Source organism: Belonocnema kinseyi, chromosome 9 (assembly GCF_010883055.1).
Source record: "Belonocnema kinseyi isolate 2016_QV_RU_SX_M_011 chromosome 9, B_treatae_v1, whole genome shotgun sequence".
Taxonomy (NCBI): Eukaryota; Metazoa; Arthropoda; class Insecta; order Hymenoptera; family Cynipidae; genus Belonocnema; species Belonocnema kinseyi.
The window spans coordinates 75466647-75494255 of record NC_046665.1 but is presented as its reverse complement, the minus strand read 5'-3'; the positions used below and the strand labels follow the sequence as shown (position 1 = coordinate 75494255).

The following is a 27609-nucleotide window of genomic DNA, read 5'->3' as shown; positions in this document are numbered from 1 at the left end:
CCCCCCCCCTGTATACACCGCTGGACATCATAGAGGAATTCTCGACAGATACCAAGTTTTCGAAGGGCCACGAATTGATGATGGTCACCCTAAATTTTGCAAAATACGTCGCGAAATGGAGAAAAAAAGCCAATAAACTGATATGTCCTGCTTGTGTGTTGTAACTATAGTTGTAACTATAGTTGTCTTTTAAAGAGACAGTCTTAACGCTATACGGCGCCAAGCGCTCAGAATCAGATCGTAAGATATATCCGTAAATCACTAAAAGCAAAAACGATGATAAAATCAGCATCACGCATTAAAATGTGGTAAACATTACGTCTGTTTCACAAAGCCCGCTTCTCGCAACAGCCGAACGCTCAGCGCTCAATATTTTTAATCATCTGCAATACTCACTGTTTTGGGGCAGCAACGGTTATAAAATAAGATCAGTATCAAGTTAGATTGTTCGAATCATATTTATCACCCACTTATCACAATGTTCGAACGCGAAGCGCTCAACATTTCGAATGAACTGCAACACTCACTGTTCCTGAGCAGAAACGATGGTAACAGAAGGTTTTAATCATGCGTAATTGTCTCAATCATGTATATCGACCTCTTCTCGCAACGCTCGATCCCTAAGCTCTAAATATTTAGAATAAAATGCAACATCCACAGTTTCAGGACAGCATCAGTTCTAAAGTTAAGTTTCGATAATGTGCAATTGTCTCAATCATATATTATTTCGGCCTATTCTCGCGAAGATAGAATGCTAAGCGCTCAATATTTTGAATCAACTACAACACACATTATTTCAGGACAGCAACGGTTCTAATCTAGTAGATATATAAGTCTACCTCTTCTCGCAACGATCCAACGCTAAGCGCTCAATATTAATAATTAACTACGGCACTCACTGTTTCTGGGCAACAATGGTTTTGAAATAAGTTCATAATCATGTGCGATTGTCTCAATCATATACATCGTCCTCTTCCTTCAACGGCGTAGCGCGAAGCGTGCAAGGTTTTATCATAACTGATACAATTACTGCATTAAGTTAGGAAAGAAGACAAAGTGAGCTCAGTTTTATCGGAGGAAATGAAAATTATACAATGCGCCCACTCCTCGCAACTTCCGAACGCTAAACGTTCAATATATTGAATTAAGTGGAACACTTACAGTATCAGGGCAACAACGCTTCTAAAATAAGATCATTATCAAGTGCATGTGTGCCAATCGTATATACCGTCTACTTCTCACAACGACCGTAGTTGATCTTGAATTTATTTTATCACCCTTGCTGCCCTGAAACAGTGAGTATTGCAGTTCATTCGAAATATTGAGCGCTTCGCGTTCGAACATTGTGAGAACATTGTGAGAATTTCTTCAGAACAATCGACTTTGATATACTGACCTTATTTGATAACCTTTTCTGCCCTGAAACAGTAAGTTTTGCAGTTATTTACAAAAATGAATCTCTTTGCGTTCGAACGTTGCGAGAAGCGGTCGATTCATATTATTGGCATTACCGCATTTAAATACCGCAGTTTAGTCAAAATAATGAGCGCTTAGCGTTCGGGTGTTGCGAGAAGCGCGCTTTGTAAAGCGGACGTAATGTTGACCATATTGCAATGCGTGATACTGATTTTATTGTCGTTTTTGTTTTCAATGCGATACGGCTATAACATATGCTTTGATTCTAAGCGCTTGGCACCGTATAGCGTTAAAACTGTACATTTAAAAAAAAAATTATGGATATTTCATTGGGTCCTTATAACCTACAAAATTACCCAGTTTTAACCATATCCACCGAAAGACATGTATTTTTTACTGTAAAAAAGGTCAACTTAATATTGAAATTAATATTTTAAAATTAGTTTAATAAGTATTTTAATGATTTTATGGAATCTGTTCTTATTTTTTCAAAAAAGAAGCTTTTTGGGAGTGTAAGCAACAATCTGTGTTTTGATTATATTAATTTTCAAATAAAAGAACGAATCTTGAACTAGAATAATTAAATTTTATACCAAAAATATGAATTTTTAACTGATATGATAAATCTCAAATGGAATATTTGAATTTTCAACAACAAGTTCAATATTAAACAGTCAATTTAAAAAATGAATTTTCAAAAAAGAAGATAAATTTTTAACTAAAAGAATGGAATATTGAACTGGAATAGTTAAATTTTCAACAACAAAAAATTCCAACAACATAGTTTAAGTTTGAACTGAAATAGAAAAGATCAAAGCTAAACGAAAAATATATTTATCGATGTTTCAACCAAAAAAAAATTCAATTTTAAATAAAAGTTTTAGAGAAAAGTAAAAAAAAAAATATACCTCATCCCGGATTTGAACTGGGAACGCCACTATACGTGAGAGGAGTTAATCAATTTACGCCACCGGGGCCACAGTAGGTTTTTTTTTGTTTGTATTATTTTTAGTGGATGACGCAGGTTCATCGTGGTCGACAAAATAACATCAATATTCTAAATTATATTCAGATTCAGTAAATTTATTCAGATTGGAATTAATCAATAAAATTGCAAAGGTTGCCAGGATGTAGACCCGCGTCATCCTATGAAATTAGGGGAAACAAGAAACTATCTACTGTGTCCTTGATGGCATAAGGTTGCGTTCCCGGTTTAAATCTGGGCTGGGGTCGTTTTTTTCTCGTTTTTTTTTTTTTTTAATAGTTGGACCAGTAATTGGAAAAACTTAACTTTAGAAATTAATCAATTTTCCTGACCGACAAAATAACATCAATACTCTAAGAAAGATAATTTTAAGGGCATGCTCTTCGTGATCACGTGACCAAACTAGTCCCCGGTTATGAGCATTTTTTTTTTGGTGTTCACTGTGTCCACACGGATTGAGATATTATGTTTAAAATTTGACAGATTAAATAAAAAGCACTAAAGAACGTTTGTATACATCAATATGTTTATAGTTTTAAGGAAAGTTTATTTATAAATCGATGAAATAGGATATTACCATTCGATTTGTAGCACTTTGAAGATAATTTTTGGTTTAATGCATTTCGGATTTTTTGATTCGCGTACATTGAGCACTGACACCAATTTTGGACTAAATCGCCTAAACCTTAAAAAAAATGTATGTAAGCAATAAAATGTTCACATTTGTTGCAAATCAACAAACAAGTATCTGCACACACGTAACCTATCATTATTTTTGGAGCATTTTTAGCGATTTCTAGCGGAGAAAAAAAAGAAACTTTGAACAACGATAAAGTCGAGATCACGTGACTAAGTTCGTCAATGAAATTTTTATGTAAAATAATTTCCATTTTTTTGGTCCTAAAAATAAAAGATAATTTCAAATTAGAAACATAGCAATACCAGAAATGTGATAAAATTTAGTCTTCGGAGGTTTCCAACCAACTTCAATAAATCTTGACGTTTTATTTTTGACGTTAAATCGATCAGCTGATAACTATTGTTGACAGTGAACCAACCAGCGCGGCACAAGAATATATAACCATTAGAAAATTTTAATTATTTTCTGAAGATGAACATTTCTCAAGGTGGGACTTGGACGGATTTTTGAGTATCATATCCTAAGATGTTCCTCGATTTTCTTAAGTCGAGGCATCTACTTTATGGACATTAAAAGTTTTTTTTCCTATTCCTATAGTATTTCACTAGAAAACTTTCTTCGTAATTACAAACATTTAGATATATACAAACGTTCTTTAGTCCTTTCGGTATAACTTCCTAAATCCTGAACACGATATCTCAATCCGTGTGGACGTAGTGATGACCGACAAAAATGAAAATCATTTCATTCTCCACACAAAAATTTTATGAATGAACTTAGTCACGTGATCTCGACTTTATCGTTGTTCAAAGTTTCTTTTTCTCTCCGCTAGAAATCGCTAAAAATGCCCCAAAAATAATGATAGGTTACGTTATGCAGATACTTATTTGTTGATTTGCAACGAATGTGCAAATTTTATTGCTTACATTAATTTTTTTTAAGGTTTAGACGATTTAGTCCAAAATTGGTGTCAGTGTTCAATATACGCGAACCAAAAAATCCGAAATGCATCAAACCAAAAATTATCTTCAAAGTGCTATAAATCGAATGGTAATATCCTATTTCAACGATTTACAAATAAACTGTCTTTAAAACTATAAACATATTGATGTATACAAACTTTCCTTAGTGCTTTTTATTTAATCTGTCAAATTTTGAACACAATATCTCAATCCGTGTGGACACAGTGAACACCAAAAAAATGCTCATAACCGGGGACTAGTTTGGTCACGTGGTCACGAAGAGCATGTCCTTAAAACAAAAATAGAGTAGTGAAATGCTCAGTTAAAAAATCCATTTCCAATAAAAAACAAAACAATTTTCAACAAAATGGTTAAATCCAGTAATATTACCATACTTTAACCAATTAAAAATATTGCTATTTAATTTTATGTTAAAATTAAAAAAATTAAAACGAAATTTCGAAAAGATTTCCTTGTTTAAAATAAATCACTGACATTTCCAGGTTTATACAGGTATATAAAGATTTCCTGGCAATTCCTGAAAATGTCAGGTTTTTCGGATGATAGATGTTCAAGATTAAGGGCGTGATTGGTGTCAAAAAAGAGGGTAAATTCCTGAATGACTCAATGGGTTTATTGGGAACAGCAACAGGTGGGCGATGACCTCAAGGGAACCCCTAACTGCCTCTGGAGAATTGAATGAGTGTATATGCCTACGCATCCAACATATTTCACTGACCGAGTCTGTGAATTCATTTCTCCAAAGGTGTATGCATATATAGCTGATACCACAGATATTTAGGGCGCTGATATTATCTCACTTTAAGAACTTGTATTCTGCCTAATTCTACACTACTCAGAATTTTTGAAAAAGAATGTTCAGAACCTTTTAAAAAATAAGAGAATTTAGAATACCAAATCCCTTAACAAACGCACAATATTCTCTCCTGAAATTCAACATAAATTCTAATTAGATTCACTCCAGATAGAAATATTGAAAATAATACTTATTTTCATGATTCTAATAACTACAAGATTGCTCAACGCGTCGAAAAGGTTTACTTTTCTTGTAGCCTAATCAGTCTCGCCTATAAAAACAAAAACAAGTTTCTTGTCATTTCCGGTTACTAAAAATGTTTTCAAGTCATAAGAATTAGAAAAATTAAACTTGAAAACCGGTGAAAAGGTTGAATTTAAACATGGAATATTTTACTAAGAAAAAAATAAAAACATTCAAAGGATTAGAACTCTTCAAAATTTGAAGTATTTAAAATTAAATGAAAATAATTTTGCATGCATCAATACATCAAACAATTTTATATTTCCTTTAAATGTCTTTAGGTTAAAAAAATGGACATATTATTATTTATTCGTAAAAATTAGTGTTTAGAATCGGATTGGGATTCAAGAACCGGCGCTATAAAAGCCATTCCACCTGTTTTTAAACAGTTTAAAAGATTTGGAAGTTTTTACAGACTTACAGTGATTCTAAACGATTTCAACGTATTTCAAGGAATTTTGATTATTTTAAAGAAAGTTCAAAGCCTTCAAACGTTTTAAGTAGGATTTTAAAAACATTGTAAATATTTTACGGCATATCACTTAAAAGATTTCAAGACAATTTCAAAGATTAAAAATGAATTTATGGTATTCCCACGAATTTTCTAAACTTAATACATGAATTTTGAAAGATTTCATAAGATTTACAAGGTTTCAGAGTATTATTAATGGTTTCAATGGACTTCAGATAATTTTAAAGATTAAAAACGATTTTTTGGGATGATTTTAAGTGATTTTTAGCGGATTTCAAAAAATAAATAATATTCTAAGCAATTTACACTATTTTGATAAATTGCACAAAATTCCATACGGATTAAGGGATTTTATAGGATTATAAAAATTTGAAGAAACCTGATTTGAAATATTTAGGTTAATATTCGGTTTGAAAAAATTTTCTTGAATTTCGAAAGACTTCTGAGGAATTTAAAGGCAATTCAATCAATTTCTCGAAATCTCAAAGGATTTCATAGGACTTCAAATATTTCAAGTATTTTCAAGGAATATCAATTGAATAGAATTTCTTCAGAAAAAATGAAGGATTTCAAAGGATTTCAAAGATTTGAAAAGATTTTCAAACTTTTTCAATATATTTAAACAACTTTAAGGGATTTTAAGGAATTTCAAAGGATTTGAATGATTTTAGGTTTTTCTTAAAAGATTTTAAAGGATTTCAAATATATTAGGGTATTGCCAAGGATTTTTAAAAAATTTGAAATTACAACAATTTGATGGAATTTCCAAGAAAGCTTATGTTTTTCAGCAACTCAAAAAAATTGTGTACAGTTTAAAGATATTCCGAAGATTTAGAAGGATTTTATTTATTTATTGGCCTATTTAAGGTCTGAAAATGAGACTTAAGCCCGACTATTGTCTTTGAACAAGACTTTCTTTCTTCCAAAAATTCTTTATGAAATTTTAACTCGAAACACTTAAAAAGATACTAATTTTCAAAATTACCACTGAGCGTTTTGTTTATATTTAAATATTGCTTAGGATTATTCAGTTCCGAATAGTAGAAAAGAATATACAGAACAAAATTTGTTTTTAATTTTGGCAAAGGTGTGTTTTTAAAGCTAAAATTGGGCTTAGATCTGGCTTTAAGTCCAAAAACGGGCTTAATTGAAATGTATCAAAAACTAGACTCGTTACTCTATGTTCTTAAAATTGTTAAGCTTTAACAATTTTCTGATCTTCAATTAAGAGATGAACTTCAGTTAATGAACTTGAGTAAAACAAACTTCAGAAAGATTCCGTAAAAAATTGTCTGAATTTAAGACCTCAATACTTGATTTTTGGATTTAATTATACGTTTTCTTTCATTCACGTTAACTCAAATTGAATACAACGAAATTTTTGCTTAATTTAACTTCTTTTAAGATTACAAAAATGTTGAGGTGTGAAACAATTTTATTCCTACTTATTATTACGTGATAAATTAAAAATGGTTTTTTACATAATAATTATTAATTATTACAAGCTGTCTTTAAGAAATTCAGTATCTAGATATATTAATTGATCAAGTGATCTGTATCAATATCACTTTATCATCTCAAAAAAAAGTTGGAAATCGATCATCACGTTCTAATTATGTTTGTTTTCCTTCATTGCAATGATACTTAGTTCCATATTCCTTATTTTTCATTTTTCCATCATCCTCTCCTCCCTAGGAAAGTGGTCTTTACTCTTTAGACTGAACCATAAATTTTAAGAACTTTCATTCTACTTTCGCAAAGTCTAATGTATAATTTTTCACATCCTTTACTTCCTTCTTTTAACGTTATTTTAAATTTCTCTAAAAGTGGCACTTTTCTTTGAAATTTTGATGTCAATATTATATTCAAAACTTCATGTCCTGTTTTAAATATTTCTCATCCTCTTTTAATTTATACAGTAACTTTCATTTCGCTCATTATGCATTTATTTTAATTAAAATTTGTTTTTGCTAAATTAAATATAGACGCTAGTTGGTATTCTTATCTGGCACCTAGTCGGAATAGCCCAAATAAGTATAAAGAATTATGAAGATTTTAATACAATTAAAGATTCTATATCAATTATTATTTTATCAATATAATTTTATATTTATTTTTTAAAAATGTGACGCCCCTTTTGCCCAGGTTAGCGTCCTGTTTTTAAATGGGCCTAAATCGGGCATATTCCAACAAGGATACTCTTGTTTTTCGGTGACAAGGAACTGGCATTCGAAGACTAAAAAAAATATTTCTTTAACCTATGACTTAGCGTGAATTTTAATTCCTTAAAAGTCCAATTTGAAAAATATTCATTAACCTTATATATATGTAACATTAAGTTCCTTGTTCTTCTCAAGGTAAAACCTAAAAAATGTAGTATTATTAATACGTGAAAAAAAAAATCAATTGATGTATTTTATTTTATAACATAAAAAAAGTTATTTTGAAATTAAAGAAAATTTTGAAATACGACTTAAATATTGGAACATAAATTGTTAAAAAAATTTAGAATTTTAACCTGTTCCATCCAGATTTTCATCAGCATCAAAACACGTTTTAAAAGATTCACTATACCTGTAAATAAAAAACATTCTTCCTTAATTCTTTAAATTCCGTTAAACCCACTAGAAATCTTCTGAATTTTAATGAATTCTTCTGAATTTACGTATATTCTATTGAATTCGTTGAGATTTTTCCTAATTTTTAGAATTCTTTGGGATTCACTTTATGTCTTTTGAATTCCCAGGCAGAAATATTATATATAGTTTATAGATAGTATGAAGTATTATAGATAATATTGAATTTGTTTTATACATTTTTTGTATAAAACAAATAAATATTATATATGAAACTTCACATTATATATAAACTATATATAATTTTTCCGTCTGGGGTTTTCCGGATTTCTTTACATTTTTTTGCAATTCACTTAAATTCTTTCGAATTAAATTGAATTCGTTTATATTTCCCTGATTTATTCTTGATTATCTTTACATATATAAATTGCTTGGCTTTAAATTTACATCTTTAACATTATATTATCAATCTTGACTTAAAAAGTTTGATCAATATAAAACTTAACTTCAAAATTTAGTAATTTTTAATTGAAAGCGCTTGTCTTAAAAAGTTAAACCGCTTTCAAAGTGAAATTATTAAGAAATTAAATATTTTAAAATGAAAATTTATAAATAGGACCATTTAAATCTCTGAATATTGCACAATTTTTTAGGTAAGGGAAAACAACCATAGAAGAAATGATAATTCTACAGTAGATAATCATTAATTGTAAGAAAAAATATACGAAAAAAAATCAATTTTAATAGTCATATATTAAGGCGTATCCTGTCTTAACTATCAATTACATTAAATTAATTACTTTAGATACATTAGTATTTAAAATTAATGACCATCTACTATAGGATGGTCTCCCATTACATTTCTTCATTTGATAAATGAATTAGAATCACCATCAAAAATAATTCGAAAATCCCTGAGAGTATTTACGACTTGAAAATTTGACAATTTTTTAGAAAATTTACTTTTTTATTGGAAAAACATATTTCTAAATTGAAAATTCAACTATATGATTAAAAATTAATTTTTTATTGAAAATTCACATACTTGTTGGAAAGTTGAACTACTACGTTAAAATCATTTTTTGGTATGATTCACCGCTTTGGTTAAAAATTTAATCATTTTGTTAAAAATTCATCTGTTTTTGTTGTATTTAACTGGAGACAAAGATCTTTTTAATTATTGAGATTGAGAATTAACTGCTAGAATACTAAACTTTTTAGTTGAAAATAAATCTTTTTGGTTGAAAATTAAACTACATGGTAACCAATTCATCTTTTCTGGTTTACGAGTTAACTGTTTTCTAAAACATTCCACTTTTTAGCTTAAAAACTTCACTCATTTGTTGAAAAATCGACCTTTTGTCTTGAAAAATAATCTTATTTATTTAAAATTCAATAATTTGGTTGAAAATTGATCCACTTTGTAGAAAATTCATATTTTGGTAGAAAATTAATCTTTATGGTTGAAGAATTATCTTTGTAGGTTACAAATTTGGTAAAAATTCGCCTTTTTGGTTGAGAATTAATTTTTTTTAACTGAAAAAGCATCTATTTAAATAAAAATTGATGTATTTTATTAAGAATTTGTCTTCTTTGATAGAAATTTATTATTCTTCGATGGAAATTCTTCTTTATCGCTGAGGATTGAACTATTTTGTTAAAAATTCTTTTTCGAATTCAACATTCAATTTCATGAAAATTCATTTTTCGTTTTTGTTCAAATTTAATTTTTCAACTAAAAATTCAAAGATTCCGGCTTTGTTTAAAAACTTATCTTTTTAGTTTTAAGTTCAAGTATTTGGTTGAAAATGTATCTCTATTGATCAAAAATGAACTTTCTTGTTGAAAATTCATCTTTTCCGGTTCGAAAGTCAATAATTTTCTATAAAAATATCGACTTTTTAGCTTGAAAATGCAACTCTATTGTTAAAAAATCGTTCTTTTATATGAAAAATTTATCTATCTTGGTTGAAAATGTACTTCTTTGTTGAAAATTCTACTTTTCGGGTTGTAAGTTCAACTATCTTCTAAAAAATCTTTTTTTAGCTTGTAAACTGCACTATTTGGATATAAATGCCATTTTTCAGTACAATTTTAATATTTTAGGTTTGAAAATTCGACTGTTTGGTAAAGAATGTATCCTTTTAAGTTAAAAATTCCACAATTTGGTTAAAAATACAATTAATCTGTTGAAAGTTTAATTATTTTGTTGGAAATTCAACTATTTTGTGAGAGTCATTTTTTCATTCATAATTTAATTATTTCTCATTCTAAATACTCATTCTAAATACAATATGGTGTGTCAATATAAATTTTATTAAAATTAATTTAAGTCATGTCTGCACTGTTGTAACTTGTTAATAAAAAATTTGTATTCGAGATAGTCAGGAATATTTATGTAATTTATTTCTCATACGGTAAACTTTCAAAAATCCTTACAATTAAACATAATGATAAGCTATTTCCACCACTATGTCCAGTAGCCTCTAAAAACATACATTTAACCATAATATAAGATACAGATATAAGTCTGAGAAATTGTTTGCCATATAAGTAAGCCCCTAATCATAAAAATGGAAAGTCGACATCAAAGTTATATAGTTATCAGAAACAATAAGCGAAATTTGCGCAAAATCTTTTCCAGTCGAATGGATAACTACAATTTTATATCTTACAAACCACTCACAATCACAATTTTCCATGCCCAAGTAAAAAGTAACAGAAAAATAAAATACAACGGCAAACTAATAACTAATTATGTTTGTATTTCAAATTCGAGATTTTGATTTGAAAGTTACTCATCTTTTTTGCGAGAAATATTTTAATTATCATGGATATTTAACCTTTCACATCTGGATTTAAATTCCGATAAGAAGACTTTCACATTTGTGGAATTTTAGGACATTCACAAAAGATAGACAATTTTCAAATTACATTCCCCATAATTATTCGTGCTATTTTAGATAGATGGTATTACGAATAAAAAATACAAATTCAAACACGCTGCAGCTGAACCAAGTTTAAATCAAAGTTCGGGAAGAATATGAATTTCGAACAAAAAATGGAATAGTTCAATTTTCAGTTCAAACAAATCAATTCTCAACACGAAAAAAACGAATTTTCAACAAAATAGTTAAATTTTCTACCAAAAAGGTAAATTTTCAACAAAATTGTTGAATTTGTACACCGAAATAACTTTTCTGTCAAATAGTTTGATCTTCTATCTAAATAGTTGAATTTTCAACCAAAAAAATGAACTTTCAACAAAAAAGTTAATTTGAAACCAAACAGGTGAATTTTGAACTAAAATTATAAAACTTCAACCAAAAAGAATTTCATTATTTACGAATTAGATCAATTTTAAACCAAGTAGTTTAATCTTAACCCGAATTAATTTTTAAACTGAAAAAGGTTTTGTGACTACTAAAAAAGAAGAATTTTCAACCACAGGTGAACCTTCAATTAAAAATAAATTAACCAAATACTTGAATTTTTAATTAAACAGGATGATACTTCAAAGCAAAAAATTAATTTTACCCCGTTACCAGCCGTTGTTTTTGGAGTGACCCCCCCCCCCCACTGGCATCGAAATTTATGGACGGCTCTTTACGAGAAAATCGGGTCTCCCGTCTTACCTCGGTCTTTCCTACCCTAACTTCCTGAATCATCTTCCCTCTTCAAAAATCGATCCGGAAATTGATTTATTTCTATATCCATTTCCGTTTATTAACCCTTACTTGTCAATGGGGAAATAATGGGACAGTCTGGGAAACAAATCGTTTTTAATACCCTATTTCTATTACAGGGTTACGGATACAGAATTGACCAATAAGCTCTTACAGGATTTTGAAGTTAAGTGGAGTGTATCTTCTGAGTCCGAGAAAGCCTGCGGAATTAATCCTTATAAGTTCCACAAAGGAAAGGCCGCAAGATTTACACAGGCGTGTATTATTTCATAGAGGAAAGGGAACGTTAAAACATTCGCAGGGTTCAACATATGCTGGCATCGCGTCTGAGACGGCAAGCTTTCAATTACTTCAGAAAGGGCTGCTAGGGAGAAAACGAGAGAACAAGTACGGGTGAGAGGGGAAATTATGGGAAGATCTTGCCCTCCTCATTCCACTGAGATAGAATTAATATTCATAAATATTTTTATTTAAAAGGAATTTCAATGGGAAAACTGATTTTACTCCCACTTCAGTAAACAGGTTTGTACTTCTTCAGTACATCTGTGATTTTTTTATTCATCATACGTTTTTTCACTTATCATAAATGTACTGAAGAAGTATTTACTGAAGTGAGAGTAAAATCAATTTTCCGACTGAAATTCCCTTTGAATAAAAATATTTATGCAAATTAATTTTATCTGAGTGGAATCAGGAAGGTTGTTCTTCCAAAAAATTGTCCTCTCACTCGTACTTGTTACTTCATTTTCTCCCTATAGCAGCCCTTTCTGAAGTATAGTTGAATGCCAGCTATCATAGGTGTGATGCCCGCACAAGTCGAACCCTACGAATGTTTGAAGGTTCCCTAACACACGCTAGTGTAAATCTTGCGGCATTCCCTTTGTGGATCTTGTCATCTGGACAGTTCGTACGTTTATCTAAGTTTATCACACGGTTGAATCTAAACGTACAGACATGGCTATGGGAAGGGGGAGGTGGACAAGGGAAGGGGTGCGGGTTGTGCCCGGGCGTATAACCATAGACACTAGCTTTTTTTAAACTATCTAAGTAGCTATTCATTAATCAATAATGGTAGTTGAAACTTCGTCAATAGATAAATCCACGGGTATCGAAGACGCGAAAAATTACACTGAACGCAGTTCTGTAAAATATATTCCTAATATAAAAAAATGCTTTCATGAACAAGAAAAAATGTTTAAAAAATTAAAAAATGATATTAGTAGATTATGGTAGGTCATGAAAGATTCTTAATTTGCGCAATCGATGCATCTCGATGACGCGAACAAATATATCATATACATTCCTGTTGTATTGCTAGATTATAAGACGTCATAGAAGGTTTGTCAATAGATCATTCGACCTGTCTCAAAGACACAAACAAATATATTATATATAGTACTGCAGTATTCCTAATATGAAAAAATTTTCTCATATAAACAATTTTTCCCAAATAAATATAATACAGACAATTTTTTAAACTTCTTAAATCGGCACTGGTGGCTCATAACAGGTTCATGTTCGATTGATGCGCCTCAAAGACGCGAATAAATACACTATATATAGTATTGTCGTATTTTGAATATATCAAGACAAAGTTTCTCATATTGACAGAATATAACAATTTTTTTTTAAATTTCGTAAGTCGGTACTGGTGGGTTATAAAATATTGAACAATAGGTCGTTCGATGCATCTCGAAGACGCGACAAAATACAGTACATGTCTTGTTGTTGTATTTTGGATATTAAGAAAGTTTTTTTTTTCACATAAACAAGGTGAAATTTGTTTTTTAAATCTGTAAATTACAAAAATCCACTTCCAAATGCCCAATCTAGGTTAAAGTCCTTCCCGACCACGGATCACTAAAAGCTACAATTCGTCCAAATTTCATGATCACAGCTCACATGGATAGAGATAAAAATAAAAATATTGTATTTTCCAAGTCTTGAGGTGGAATTATATTAAAATATGTCAACAGGTGATATTTGAAAATTCAAGTCATTAAAAACTTCCCTCTATAAGGAAGCAATTGAAGTATATTTAAAATTAAAGGATTCAACATTGCAAGTCTTTTCAACTATAATAATTTCAAATTGAAAGACTAAATAAAATAGTTAAAAATTTTAATAACTTGAAAGAATAATATGCTTCAAGTTTAGGTACTAAAAAATAAATAATAGTGTTGAATTTGAGGCATTTAAACCTCAACGTAATTATTAGAAATATACGGTTTCAGAATGAAACCTTAAACATTTACAATAGTCTTCGAAAATGAGAAATTGTTGTTTAAAAGATTTAGAATTGAAAACAAACATTACGTAATCGACAATACAAAAGAAAAAAATGACAAATTTTAAATTATATAACTGGCGTTACAACTGTAAAAGCATGCTTCATTTCAAGTCGAAAAACAAAAAAATTCAGGAATTCCAAATTAAATACACTAAAAACAAATACTTGTAACTACAAGCGGTATACCGAATTGTTTGAAAATATGTCCTCTAATTTCCACAAAAAAAAGATATAGTTCACACTCTTTCAAAATCCGCAGAAAAATCGGAAAAATCTTAAATATTAATAAAATTGCAGCGCTTTTTCTGCAAATAAAGCATTCTTATTTTAATGAAAACATTGTACAAAAAATAACAAAAAAGTTTACAAGACAAAAAGGTTCCTATTTAAAAGAATTGCAAAAATGTCCTGTACAATAATTCAAGATTTTGCACAGCATCCGAAATATATGCATTTTTTGAAAAAATACTATTTTTTATTCCTTTCTCTTTAAATACGTGCGAAGTATCGTCTTTCACAATTTTTTCGTGACAATATGAGAAAACGTAGACCCTTCAATCTCGTATTTCTTTATTTTTGCCAAATTTCCAAAAAATATTGTCTTTTCGAATAACAAACAAAATTGAAACTGAAAATAGTATATTTTAAAGAACCGTTTAATTTTATTGTTTCACATTTGTATCTTTTTCATTTTTTTCGCTCACTTCTAGTACAACGCATTGAAACCGTTAAAAAAATCACTTTTCCAATTATTTTAAATCGAAAAATAATCATTCTAAGTCCAAACTTATAGGTAACTAATTTAAGCCCAAATTAAAATGAAAATAATTATATTTTTGTGCAGGCTTAATTTCAGCTTAATCTGAATCTGAATTTGAGTAAGAAAGTAAGTCTTAGTAAGCAGTACGAGTAAGTTTTAGTAAGAAAACGACTGAATTTATGCGACCTAATTGACTTGAACGCCTAGGTAACTAAATTGCAGGTGAAACTGATACTAAACGAGACCTCTTACAATAATGACCTAATTTCAGACAAAACCCCCTGAGTTTCGTGGTAATCTCGCCTTGACTTAAGTTTAGGCCCGGCTAAGCCTGAAATTCAATCTTAGCGGGAAATAACTCAATTTAAGCTACCTAGTTGGCTCGAATACTTAGGAAACTAAATTTTAGCCCAAAATAAAACTAAACGAGTTGTACGCTACATTTATGAAGGCTTAATTGGAGACCAAAATGCCTTACTTTAATGGAAATCTTGTATTGATTTAAATTTAGAGCTAATTAAAGTCTGAATTTCAGTCTTCGTAAAAGAATGACTAAATTGAAGAAACCCTATTGCCTTGAACGCATAGTTAAATAAATTGAAGCTAAATCTAAAACTTAACCAGTCCCATCATAATGAAGGCTTATTTTCAGCATAAAAATGATTTACTTTCATAGAAATCTTGTCTTGACTCAATTTTTGCGTCAATTAAGTCTGAATTTCAGTATTAGTGCAAATATGACAAAATTTAAGACACTATATTGTCATGAACGCCTATGTAATTAAATTAAAACCTAAATTAAAATTAGTGTCCTATCATAACAAATGTTTTAATTCAGTCTAAAAATACCTCATTTTCATGAAAATCTCTTCTTCACTTAAATTAAGTCCCAGATCAATATAAATCTCAGTTTCAGTAAAAAAAATCGACTAGATTGAGCTCAAAGAAAAATTAAACGAGTATTTTTAGCAGAGATTTCTATTTCTCAATCAGTTTTCTCAGTATATAGGTACTGGTTCCGTGCGAAACGGGAAATCGGAGGCAGTTTAGGGCCGATTGGAATCAGCTGAACGCATTTCAGTGCGTGCGTGCGTGCATACTTGCACTCGTACCGGTAGGCATGCATGCACGCACATTTCTACGAATGAGAGTACCGTACGCGTACACAGGACTTCTGCACAGGTAGGAATTATTATCGTTGCCTAACCCTATCCTGCTCAAGACCAGAGACGCGACTCCGCGACTGACGAGAGAATCCCATAGGGTGGGAGTGGAAACTTGGAATGGAGTGAAGTGGAGTGGAGTGGAGTACCGGCATGAGACAGGATTCCATGGGGTTCGAAACCGGCGATGTCCGACGACTGGTTGCAGTCGAGCCTAAGATCGTGTTGCCGATGCCCACCGGGACCAACTTATTAAAAAGAAAATAAAGTTACGTGCACGCGTCCTCGCCGATCGTCGACCCCGTGTCGACGATTTTTCCTATCGCGAGCCAGAAAAAATTATTTCGAAAACTGATACCAAAAATTAATACTTTAATTCATGTGCAACCGGGAAGTAAATTGATACCAGGGAGCAACCAGTATATAAAAAATACAATACAAGTAAAGGCACTCAGGTTCCAAAAGAGCCGACAACAGGTGGAACGAGAGCTGTTGAGGGGCTCGAGATAAGGATAAAAGAAAAACAAGAAGAACTGTTATGTTATAGTTACACGTGGTGATTGATTTTTTTATACGAAAGGTGGTTTTAAAAACAAAATTTCGAGTGAGGAGCCATGGATGATCACCGGATGCCTTGAACTACGCCCAAGGAAACAATGAGTGAGTAGGATCATTGCACCCAAGTTTCCGGACTCGCGTCTTTATATTTCGAACGGTGAATCGATTCTCTGTGAAAGAAACCGATAAAACTTGTTTCTAATAAAACTGAGTTTTAAAGTTATTTTTTCTGATCTGAGCTTTAAAAGGTTTATGAGGAATCACATTGGCACATGAAGCGAACAAAATTTTTCATTTGGAGAAACAATTGGTTGCTATTGAAGCATCAAAATATTCTTTTGTAAGAACCAAGTTGTGTGGTCCTAAACATTTTTAAGTGCAAATCAATGGTGTTTTAAGCACTAACTTTAAAAAAGTTATATAAATGAATTTTTTTAAGTGTTTACACTTTTACTAGTCTTAATGATACGCCGAACGAAAGAAACTTCCTGGAAAACATTACAGTAATAAAAAACAATTAAATTTGAAAATTTCTATTGTTTCCCATAAAATTATGCGTAAACTGTAGACTGAAAGTACATGATTAGTCTTTGTATGGTATAACGCATAATTTAAAGAATACAGTTTTATATTTGGATAATGAGCGCATATTGTAGAAGCGATCATCAGTTTCTTAAGTACATATGGGAAAAGGGCTATTAAGTGATCTATCTGAAAGACTTGATTTGACTAACGAGCTGAGAATTATAATTTCAAATGATTTTCCTTTAATGTGCATTTTAAACCTGATATTTTTTAATGCGAAACATCTGCTCAGTTAATAAGAACACTTTTCATTCACTGCTTTTAAAAATATCCTACTAAACAGTTACTTATTTATAATCACGAAGCCCCTCAACATAAACGAAGAACCGCTATGATAATTAAAATTCTGTGATGGCTAACTAAACATTATCCTGATCTCTGTATCGTTAAGTAACTTGAGTGGTATATACCCTCCGCTGTATAAGTTGCATGTCATTGTATCGGACACCTTGAATTCTTGAAGCACCTTCGTGTAAAGTGGCGCCAAAAGAAGGCGTTTATGTCCGTAAATATGTACTTCGCACACTCGAGGTTTGATCAAATCTACCGGCATTCCTCAAAAGCAGTAAAATCTCTTAAGATTACAGTTTTAAAAGCAAAGAATGTTCCCCAATCCAGTAATTCTCACTTGAAAATAATTAAAATATTTGGTTGATAAAACCAAAAACTTGATCGCGATATAGAAGCAATAACATATTTTGTTTGCCTAAGAAAAATTGAACAAATCAACCAAATTTGGTTAATTCAACTAAAGCTTTGTTAAAATTAAAAAAATATATGTTGAGACAATTGCTTCGTTGTCCCAATCCAGAATTTGTTTCATTAACGGACTTCACTAGAAATAAATGAGATATTCCTCTACCACATTTCTGCATAATCCCAATTGACTGAACAAAATCCCGTTTATTATAATAATGATACCTGCGTGAGATTTTCATGGTGTGTGACATTTATTTTTATGATGGTTGAATTCATTAGATTGTGGTCTTCGGCGTGTTTAAAAATCCGAGTTTTTCTATTTACCTTCAACAGAACATAAGTTTAATTTAGGAATCCTAATCAAGCACTCTGCTCAGATCTTTTGATTACAAAATCAGATTGTGGTATTTTTGCTATAGATTGATCTGGTATATTATGTTCACGGTATGCTATTTGCAGTTGTATGTAACAAATAGCAATTTATACAAATGAAAAGGTCAATAGTTGCAATGCCAATGGAAAAATGGCACATAATATTTTTATATGATATACTAATGTTAAGATTCCAATCTAGTGACTCTGGTTCAGTGTCACAACAATTATCATGATTCAGATTCCTTGTAATGGGACAACTTCCATCGTATCATATTAAATCTTAGAACAACAATTTAGCAAAAATTAGAGAGTAAAGAAACTGTTCACACGCAATTCTACAATATGAACATCGAGATCACTGAATCTGAAGATTACACAGCTTCCTCAACTTTTCTCTTATCCTTTTGCTCATATCCTTCGTTCCGAAAAGGAAAGAAATTCTTAAATTTTCAACGATTATATTTCTAAATTCAAATTTGAAAATTTGTGAATATTCAGACGTCGTGTCCAATTCTGATAAGTTGAAATTAAAGGATTGTTAATATCGACAACTTTAATATGATTTAAAAAAAATTTTAAACAATTAAAATAGTGGTCGTGCCAAAATTCAGGTCTCTGGAAAAAAGTTTATTATGATTTTATAAATTAAAATGATGTTATCAGTCACGTATTATAAATGAAAACATTCTCTAAAAATATACTGTTTCAATTTTGAAAATAAGTCAATAATCTTCAAATACAGTTATTTCTTTCAACATTGTTTTCTTTAAGAGAAATGGTTTAAATGATATTCGTCATAGAAAAATATACTTTCAAAATTGTAAACAGAAGAATTGTAGAGAACGTTTTTCCTGAAAAAATAAGTTGTCAATTAATAAAATTCAGCCCTTTTTCAAAAATCGTGAAGGAACGATAGGAAGAAAAAATGCAATGGCAAAAAACATGTTTTAAATCATTTTCATGTGAGTTTTAAGATTTTAAAATTAAAAACAGGCTGTGTCTAGTCGTCAAGAAAAACTGGGAAATTGGAAAAGAGGAAAGTCTAAGTCGTCATCCTAAATTTTCGTGACGACTAGCCAAGCTTATGACAAATGCTGGAGTAATTATTGCGAAATTCGAGACCACGAGACATATCGTTACAAAATTACGTTTTTTATTTTAAAATTCTTCATCAATAATACTATTTTCATCCTCAAAAGCACTGAAAAATCATTTTTTTCGAGAGATATGATTTTTAACACGATACCTATCTTAACTCTAAGTTGTAGGTTAATTTTAAATCGTATAATAATTTATAATTTATATGTTTATTTGTTAAATTTTGAATGCTTTAAATATGACTTTCAATTTGAGTTTATTTTTTCTAATATCAAATTCTATATATACTTTTAACGCTTTCAATTGATTAAATTGTTCAATTTTAAAACCTTCAGTATTAAAGAGAAAATTTGAAAGTTTCCAGCTTTAAAATTTTTAAATTTAAATTCTACATTATTTTGGAAGACTTTCAAGTAGAAGTTATTAATCCTGAAGAATTTTTTGTTCAATACCTGCGTTACATTTGAAATTAATTTAACTTATATGCTTCACACATGACGTTGTTTGCCTTCTGACGCTTAAAAGTAAAGTTTTTTTATTTAAGGGCGTAAAATAGAAATAGTTTTTAGATTTGGAATGATTTTGATTTTCTTAATAAATTTATTTAATTTTTAAAGTTGAAAAAAGACAACCTTTTAATTTTATATAAGAAATAATAAGCTCTAAATTGAAAAATAACCATTTTGGAATGTGACATGTTTCAAATTTTCTTCCCTGAGGAACTATTTCCATAAAATTGTTTTTTTATATGTTTCAAATTTTAAATTGTTGTATATTATGCCTGCAAATTAAGAATATACTGTAACTTTTCAATTCCAAATCCTTTATGCTTATAAAATACGTGTTCATTAGTTTAAGCAGTTTACATTTTTTTAAATTTTCAACACTTCATTCCACATTTTGAATAAATCTTAAAGTTTATATTTTAATATTTCTTAATGGGTTATGATTAGATGACAATATAAACATTTCTCTAAATTGGAATAAGTGAGAAGATAAGTAGCCCAGTCAAACTTAGAGAGATCGATGGAAAATAAAATAATATAGAAACCTTAATTATTTAGAAATAGATTCATTGGGTGCAGCAATAGCAGTATCTTGTATTTTCATAAGTCACTTCTTTTGCACTTTTTCTTTATGATATTACACAATAAAAAAAAGGAAAACACTTAATTTCAATCTAATCAACAAAACATTGTACTAACAATCGGTTTCATGGATTTCCAATTGTCTGACAAATATAGTAATGTAACCCACAGATTAGAACTCTAAAATGAAACTCAAAGTTATGCTCTCCTTGAAAATTACTTTTCGCATCAGTGGAAGAGTCAATTAATTACCAAAGCATTAAAGTAACTCTGATCATTTCAACTTGATACCAAAACTTGGACAATTGGACAGGTCCCTACAGATCACTTAAATTCTAAGCATCCATACTGGCATAATGGGACCAATTAACTCTTCTTCAGATAAGTACTGTTGAATAAAGGATGAAGTTAGTTTTTTCCATTTAATTAGCTTCCACAATCCACACCCCTGGAACTCGCTTAACCAACGTCCAACTGGCTATTGCGTTTTGAAGAGTCACAAGTTTTAGATTAGTTCTTAGTGGATATTGAACGTCTTCTGGTACTCTTGTGGTTAGTACTCTTGTGTACTTAGGTACAACTATAAATAGCTTTCTTCGTTGTTCTTTGTCGGCTGACCTTGAACCATCCTATAGTCATAGCATAGTTGCATCGTTCGGTGAACATGGTACCTCGACCAAGCCAAGATCCTGGACACGTACTGTGTACTCCGCACATATGAGAGCATGTCGATTATTAAAAGTTGCTGAATTCGCTCCAATTACCTCGGAATTAATGGAAAGTACTGTTAGCTTGTTAATCTCTCTTAACTAAATAGGTGATAATTCCATACAATCTTTCAATTTATATTCCTTATTATCATCAATATCATATATGTTACTATGCCATTTCTATATTGCACTTCTGGTTCCTCAAATCAGTTGTTTTCAGTAAAAATGCCTTACCTTTTCTTCACTCAGAAACATGCTTGTTTCCGACACCAAATGATTTTTTTTCTATAGAAGCAATAAAATCTGATTGGATCAGTGAAAGGTTTTTTGTTTCTATAGAAACCGAATCCTGTTGTTTTGCAAAGAAAACATTTTTCTCAGTTCCTTTTAAGTCTTTATTTCTCTTTAAACTCGACGATTCTACTTCGAATTAGAAGAAACCTCTTACAAAAATTGACAAAAGCCTACACATCGTGAGACCTTGTGTCATCTCTTCGGGTCTATTGTGTACATTTGGAAAACGTGATATGCGTATGAAATATGGTATTTTTCGTGCATGATGCAAAGGATATACCGTTTTTGAACAAGGATCAAGGAACAAGAGGACACGAATAGAATTTTAAAAGCCAAGGATGTCCAAAATTCGGCCTACAATACAACTTTCACGAATTTTTTGTTTAGGGTTTATCCTTTTAAAAATGATTTTTATAAGCATTTACAATTTATATTTGTTATACACTACACAAGATCCTTATAAATTCGCAAAGGAAGGCACATTTTTGTGCAGGTTTAAATCTCTTTTCTCAGCATAATGCAGACCAAATAGCAACAAGTCTCTATTACTACTTCCTTCCTGGGCGTGAGTACTCAACACTCATATAAAAAATTGCCCAATAAGTCTTATAGAAAGACATATATGGGTCATTATGTCTCGAGACGCCAAATGCGCTTGAAAGTTTTTGTAGCGTGGATATTATGCCGATTTCGACGTGCTCGAAATCAAGAAAATGGTCTCTAACCTACATCTCGAGGCGCTGGGAAACTAAGTTTGCCTCGAACCGAGGAGTTCTCATTTCCGGAACTGCTTCTCAGCTTCCGCCCTTTGCAGCTTCCTAATCAGGGTGAACCAATCGGTTGTCCACGATTCAACAACTAAAAAGAAAATGACCGGTGATTGACTTAGGTCTATATCGAAGGGCCTATATTTAATTTCACACAAAAAGAACTTTCTCTCACGTACACGTGTGCATTTCAGCTCTTTATGTTTCCAGATATACTTATTACGGACTTTTATTAAAATCACTTTCTCCCGGGATTTTATATTCTTGTAATCCGAGAGATGCTGAATTACTCGGTAGCTGTTATGTTATTATGTTTATATAGAGAAAATGTTACCTTCGCTTGGATGGGTTTTCAATAATATAGTAAATTATGTCGAAAAAATGCTTATAATTAGGGCGGTTGAAACGATCTTTTTAAATTTTATTTCAATAGAGCAATAAATTAATAAATGTTAGTTTAAGTATGAATAAATTTTCAAATTTAAAGTTTCAAATATTCATTGCATTATTTTTAAACTGTAACATTTTAAGATATTTTCAGAGGATTTTCAATCGCAAAAATTCAAACTTGATTTTTTTGTTAGGAATAGCAACACTTAAAAATACCTTGCTCAATACAAAAAAATATTTTAAGTATAATCGTAAACTCTGTTAATTTGTTTTTATTTTATCTTATTGAATGGAGCAAGAATAGTTTCGTTAAAGATTGACAGAAGGGATTTTTTTTAAGGGAAAGTAGATTTCACTTTCGAAAATCCTGAATGATCTACGATTCTTTGTTACATGGAATCGAGCATGGAATCTGATCTACTTGAATAGAAACAATTTTGTAGGATTGTAAGATGTTGAGACGAAAAAAGTGATATCTTCGAAATTCATAATGAGTACTCTAGATATTTCACATTTCCTAGTTATTGTTTTCCTTTCTCGTTCAGAGACTTCTATTGTACATTGGGATGCATTGAGATTCCCGCCGTCTTGTAACCACAAAAGACAGTTCGCATATGTAACGTCAATTGCACGTAACACAATTAGTCTTGTGACTTTGTTAAACCCACTCATTGTGTTTATTCAGAGCAGTCAAAAAAGAGAATCATGTGAGTGAAAGGCGTCACATTAATTACAAAAATCACTTTCACAACAATAGCACCAAACTTATTTGATACAGTGGTCCATTCCCATGATTTTTCTTCCTTTTAGCATTCATTCAAAAATTATGTTTTAAATTTTGGGAAATGGTTTTAAATACTTCCAACTAGTTTGAGCCAGTTTACTTCCACATAAGACCACTTAGCATATCATGTACAACGATTACCAAAAAATTCCTTAATATCTGACAAATAAATTTCGGAAGAATTTCAAAACGTGTATGAAAACCTGTTCCAAACCAGTTTTACTCGTTGTTAAACGTTGTTAAAATTGATCCAAACGATACATTTTCTAAGTTCTATGTTGAGAAAAACACATTATAACCAACCAGTTACTCAATCCGGAACCTCAATTTATTAACAACCTTGTCCGAGATTCTTTAATCATCCAAGTGTCTGTCTTCGTGATTTGTTTTACAGATTAAGAAAATCAAACAGAACATTAAAATGTCCAAAAAAATTACTCTCTGGACCACCCAAGTGGTTGCAGAAAAAAATGAATTTTGAATATTGATTTGTATCACAGCTGTCGTATGAATTCGCTCCCTGACAACATTGCGATTACTCAATCGCGTTTGGCGTAGCGCCTTTCAATTACAGATTACGGGTGTGCCCTTTGTATTCACGTAAGACATAGTTGCCTTTGAAGCTTGGCAATTAGCTTCGGCCCAGCGTCACGCCGATAATCAGAATAATCAGAATAATCAGATTTGAAAGTATCTTGCCATTCGACTGCCTATAGGGGTCATCATTATGGTTTCTAAGGTACATGCTAAATTGGTGAAATCACTATATCAATGCGTATGTTTCCCATAAAGGATAAAACGATAAACATACCAAAGACTCAAACTTGATTTACGTCCAATTCGTCATGGGAAAGCGATTACTATTCTCAGGGGGTCTTAACCTTCATGTCGCTGTCACGATGCTGGCGACCACCTGCTTGTCTTATGTAACATGGTCATGCTCATGACGTATAGTATTAGATTAGAGGTATTAGAGTAACTCGTCCTTTTGTCCGAATTCTACTTTCGTTAACAACTTCATTATAATAGCTATACTTTCTAAAATTCATTGTCAAACCAATGATTTATTAGAGAAACTTTAAGCATTAGGTAATTTAAAAAATTAGATGATAGCACGGGTAAATATCATAAAATAGAAATTATTGGAAGTTAATTCAGATAACTGGTGATGAATACACAATCAATTAGAAATTGTAAATGTTATTAATTTAGATTACTTGAAAATAAATCAATTTTTCTTTCTAAACGTTTCAAAATAATTTTAATGTGAAGCGTTTAAAATTAAATGTATTAAAATTGAAACATTGGAAAAATATATGAATTTCAAAGCAGCTTCAAATGAACTGATCAAAATTAACATTTTTTACACTGAAGCCTTAAAAATGATTTCCAATTTCACGCAAAATTCTGTTCTCCATCGGAAAGGCCTAGTAACTGTCCTTTGCCATAGATGTTTTTTTAACAATGTGAACAACTTTAAATTTAAAGCATCTCAAAAATAAAACGTTGAAAAAAATGTTTAAAAATAACTATGTTGAAGTAGATTGAAGATAAACCATTTAAAGTTTTAAGATGAAAGTATTAAGAGATCACGCTTAATTGAGAGCGTGCGTATACAAATTGTAGGACATTAAAAAATCAACGTTGAAAAATATAGATAATTCCAGTTTAATAATTAAATCCGAATTGCGAACATAAAATAAAATCCAAAACATTTGAAATTGTACAGCTTCAAATGAGGAAGACTATAAACTACACTTAAATGAATTTTCAATAACGAAAAATGTATTTCTAAAGTATTATTTATACAATTTGTACACAATTTCATATAACTTACAAAGCCTGAAGTCTGTACATTTTTTGATATTAAAAAATAAGTTTTAAACAGTTAAAACTTAGAAATAGACGAATTTAAAATTGAAGTATTTGCCGTAATTGTAACACGCTACAAGTACTAATAATGACTGCAAAAAATAAAAATTGAGAACACGAATATCACATTTTTACTCTAATTTTAGTTTTTTGTAGAACAATAATTCAATACACGAATGCTACGTAAATACTACCTATAGTTTACGCAATCCTTTTGCAATCAAAAACCGAGCCGAATCAACAAAATTTACGTTCATAAACCGGAAAGAAAGGATATTCAAGGAAACTATTTCATCAGTAAACTATAATAATCTGCTCCTTTAATGGCGTTTATTTCATACTGAAAACGCGAAATACAGAATAAAATATAACGAATAAATGATTCAGTTTCTAGATATAACTATTTGTTATAACATATTTATATAAGTTTATATAATTTCCAGTTGATAGTTAAAAATGAGATATTAGTTTTAAATAATAAGATGATGAAATCTTCAAATATTGTAACTCACTAAAATCTAATTATTTTTAAAGAGTAAACTTAGAAAAAAATGCATTAAACTTTAATCTACAGAAATTTTGATTAAAAATACATTTTTTATGTTAAAAAATTATTTGACTAGTAAAATCAGCATTTATGTCGTAGAAAATTTTTCAGTTAATAATGTTAACAATAAATAAGGACCTGAAAAATTATAAAAAAACAAACAAACAAATGATAATCGAAATATAAGTATGCATAATAGTTAAAAATGATAATGTAATAACGTTTACGTGCAAATAGGAAGTTAAATGTACGTAATAGGTGTTTACTGTTTACAATTTAAATTTCTCTTTCACGGATCGCCTTGATACGTCTGTAGAAGTCAAATGGATGACATCAGATCTTTTTAAGTTCGGAATTTCATTAAAAACATTTGATCTACGCTGATACATGTTACGTTATATGTTAGAAGCGAGGTGAAAATTATTTTCTCCTTGATTGCATGAGAAACGGTCATCAATCTACAATCGCCACTTACGAAATACCCGTAAGGTGCCTTCAGAGCAAAGTGAAATTTAGTCTTACATTTTTTTATTATCATGTAAAATTATAGTTCAAGGCTATTATTGTATTCATAATAACATATATGTTTCTAAATATACAACATGATTTATCTTTTACTTAAGATAGTAATAATTATTAATATACTTTTAATTTGGGGAAGATTATTCCTTTATTTACATTCTTTTCTTGTGGAAGTGAAATTTTCGCTTTCGAGATTCAAATGATCATCCGAGCAACAAACCAATCGATTGATCAATCCAACCTCAAAACGCGATTTCAACCGCAAAAATGTGGTCGATATAAACTGAATTTGTCACTTCAATAATTGTTCGTACTTAAAGTAAAAAATAGTGCTGGAAGAAAAATTATTTTTAAGAAACTGCTATTCAGAATTTAGTTTACATAATTCTGAAAACAAGACCTCTTTGTTTGAAAACAAGACTCATTTTCTTCATTCAAAACTATTTTTTGTGTAACGAAACATATGTTCAGAATCTTCTTTAATTGTCCGAAAAGTTTTTTGAATGTTGCTCTTTTTGTGTAAACTCAAAAACGTTTGAAAAATAAAACTATTTATTGTCTCGAAGGTCGTAAATAGAAATTGTTCAAAAAGACTGTTCTTAAGAGTAGAAAAGAAAATTTGTTTTTTCAACTCTTGCAAGAAAGTACAATTTTTTCTTTTAAGGGACAAAAGTAAACAAAAATACTGAAAAGCTTTACACCCTCAAATTGATCTGACTTTAAGTACAATTTTGATGAATTTAATAAAAATCAATTTTAAAATGTAAACCATTTTCAGTACACTGCAAAAAATAGCTATTGAATTTTACATCTCTGGTGGATGTAAATAAAAGGACCCTCGTGTATCGGAGTAACTTCACGAAAAATTTTAAGAATCCACCTAGCAATTAATTTCACAATAGCATCTGTTGTGATATTCCAATCCGGTAGATAATTTTACACACGAAAATTTAAAATTCATTATGGGAAAGAATAAAATAAAATAAAATAAATTATAGCAACAGGTTTCGAACACTCGAAGCTCAAACTTCTTACAATTTGATGGAGATTGAAGAAGCACAAGCCGGACACGTTACCACCTACCTAAAACACATTAGATACAATGGATTTTTTTTTATTTTAAATATTCCGTAAAAAAAATATGAAATATACGTTTTGAATAACCGCATTTTTTCGTTCCAATAGCAGAAAATGTAAATGGCAAAATATGAATAGCTCGTATTCGATCTATTTTTGTGTGACTGTTTTCAAAAAAGTTGAACATAGCTGTCAATTTCCTCGCATTAAGAATAAAAATGCTGCAAAATTAG

At 30.3% G+C, this 27609-nt stretch overlaps 2 protein-coding genes across 3 annotated transcripts in view; one reads left to right on the top strand and one right to left on the bottom strand.

Annotated features, from left to right (window-relative positions):
* The window catches only part of LOC117180825 (rab3 GTPase-activating protein catalytic subunit), a 119572-nt gene that overhangs the window by 28801 nt on the left and 63162 nt on the right, over positions 1 to 27609 (bottom strand). The window lies entirely within an intron of this gene.
* LOC117180827 (leucine-rich repeat and fibronectin type-III domain-containing protein 2) overlaps positions 16186 to 27609 on the top strand; it is a 65435-nt gene continuing 54011 nt past the window's right edge. For both annotated transcript variants that reach the window (XM_033373349.1, XM_033373348.1), the window contains exon 1: positions 16186 to 16670. In XM_033373349.1, the coding sequence (XP_033229240.1) occupies positions 16667 to 16670 (4 nt within the window). In that variant the 5' untranslated portion in view covers positions 16186 to 16666. The remainder of the gene's footprint in view (positions 16671 to 27609) is intronic.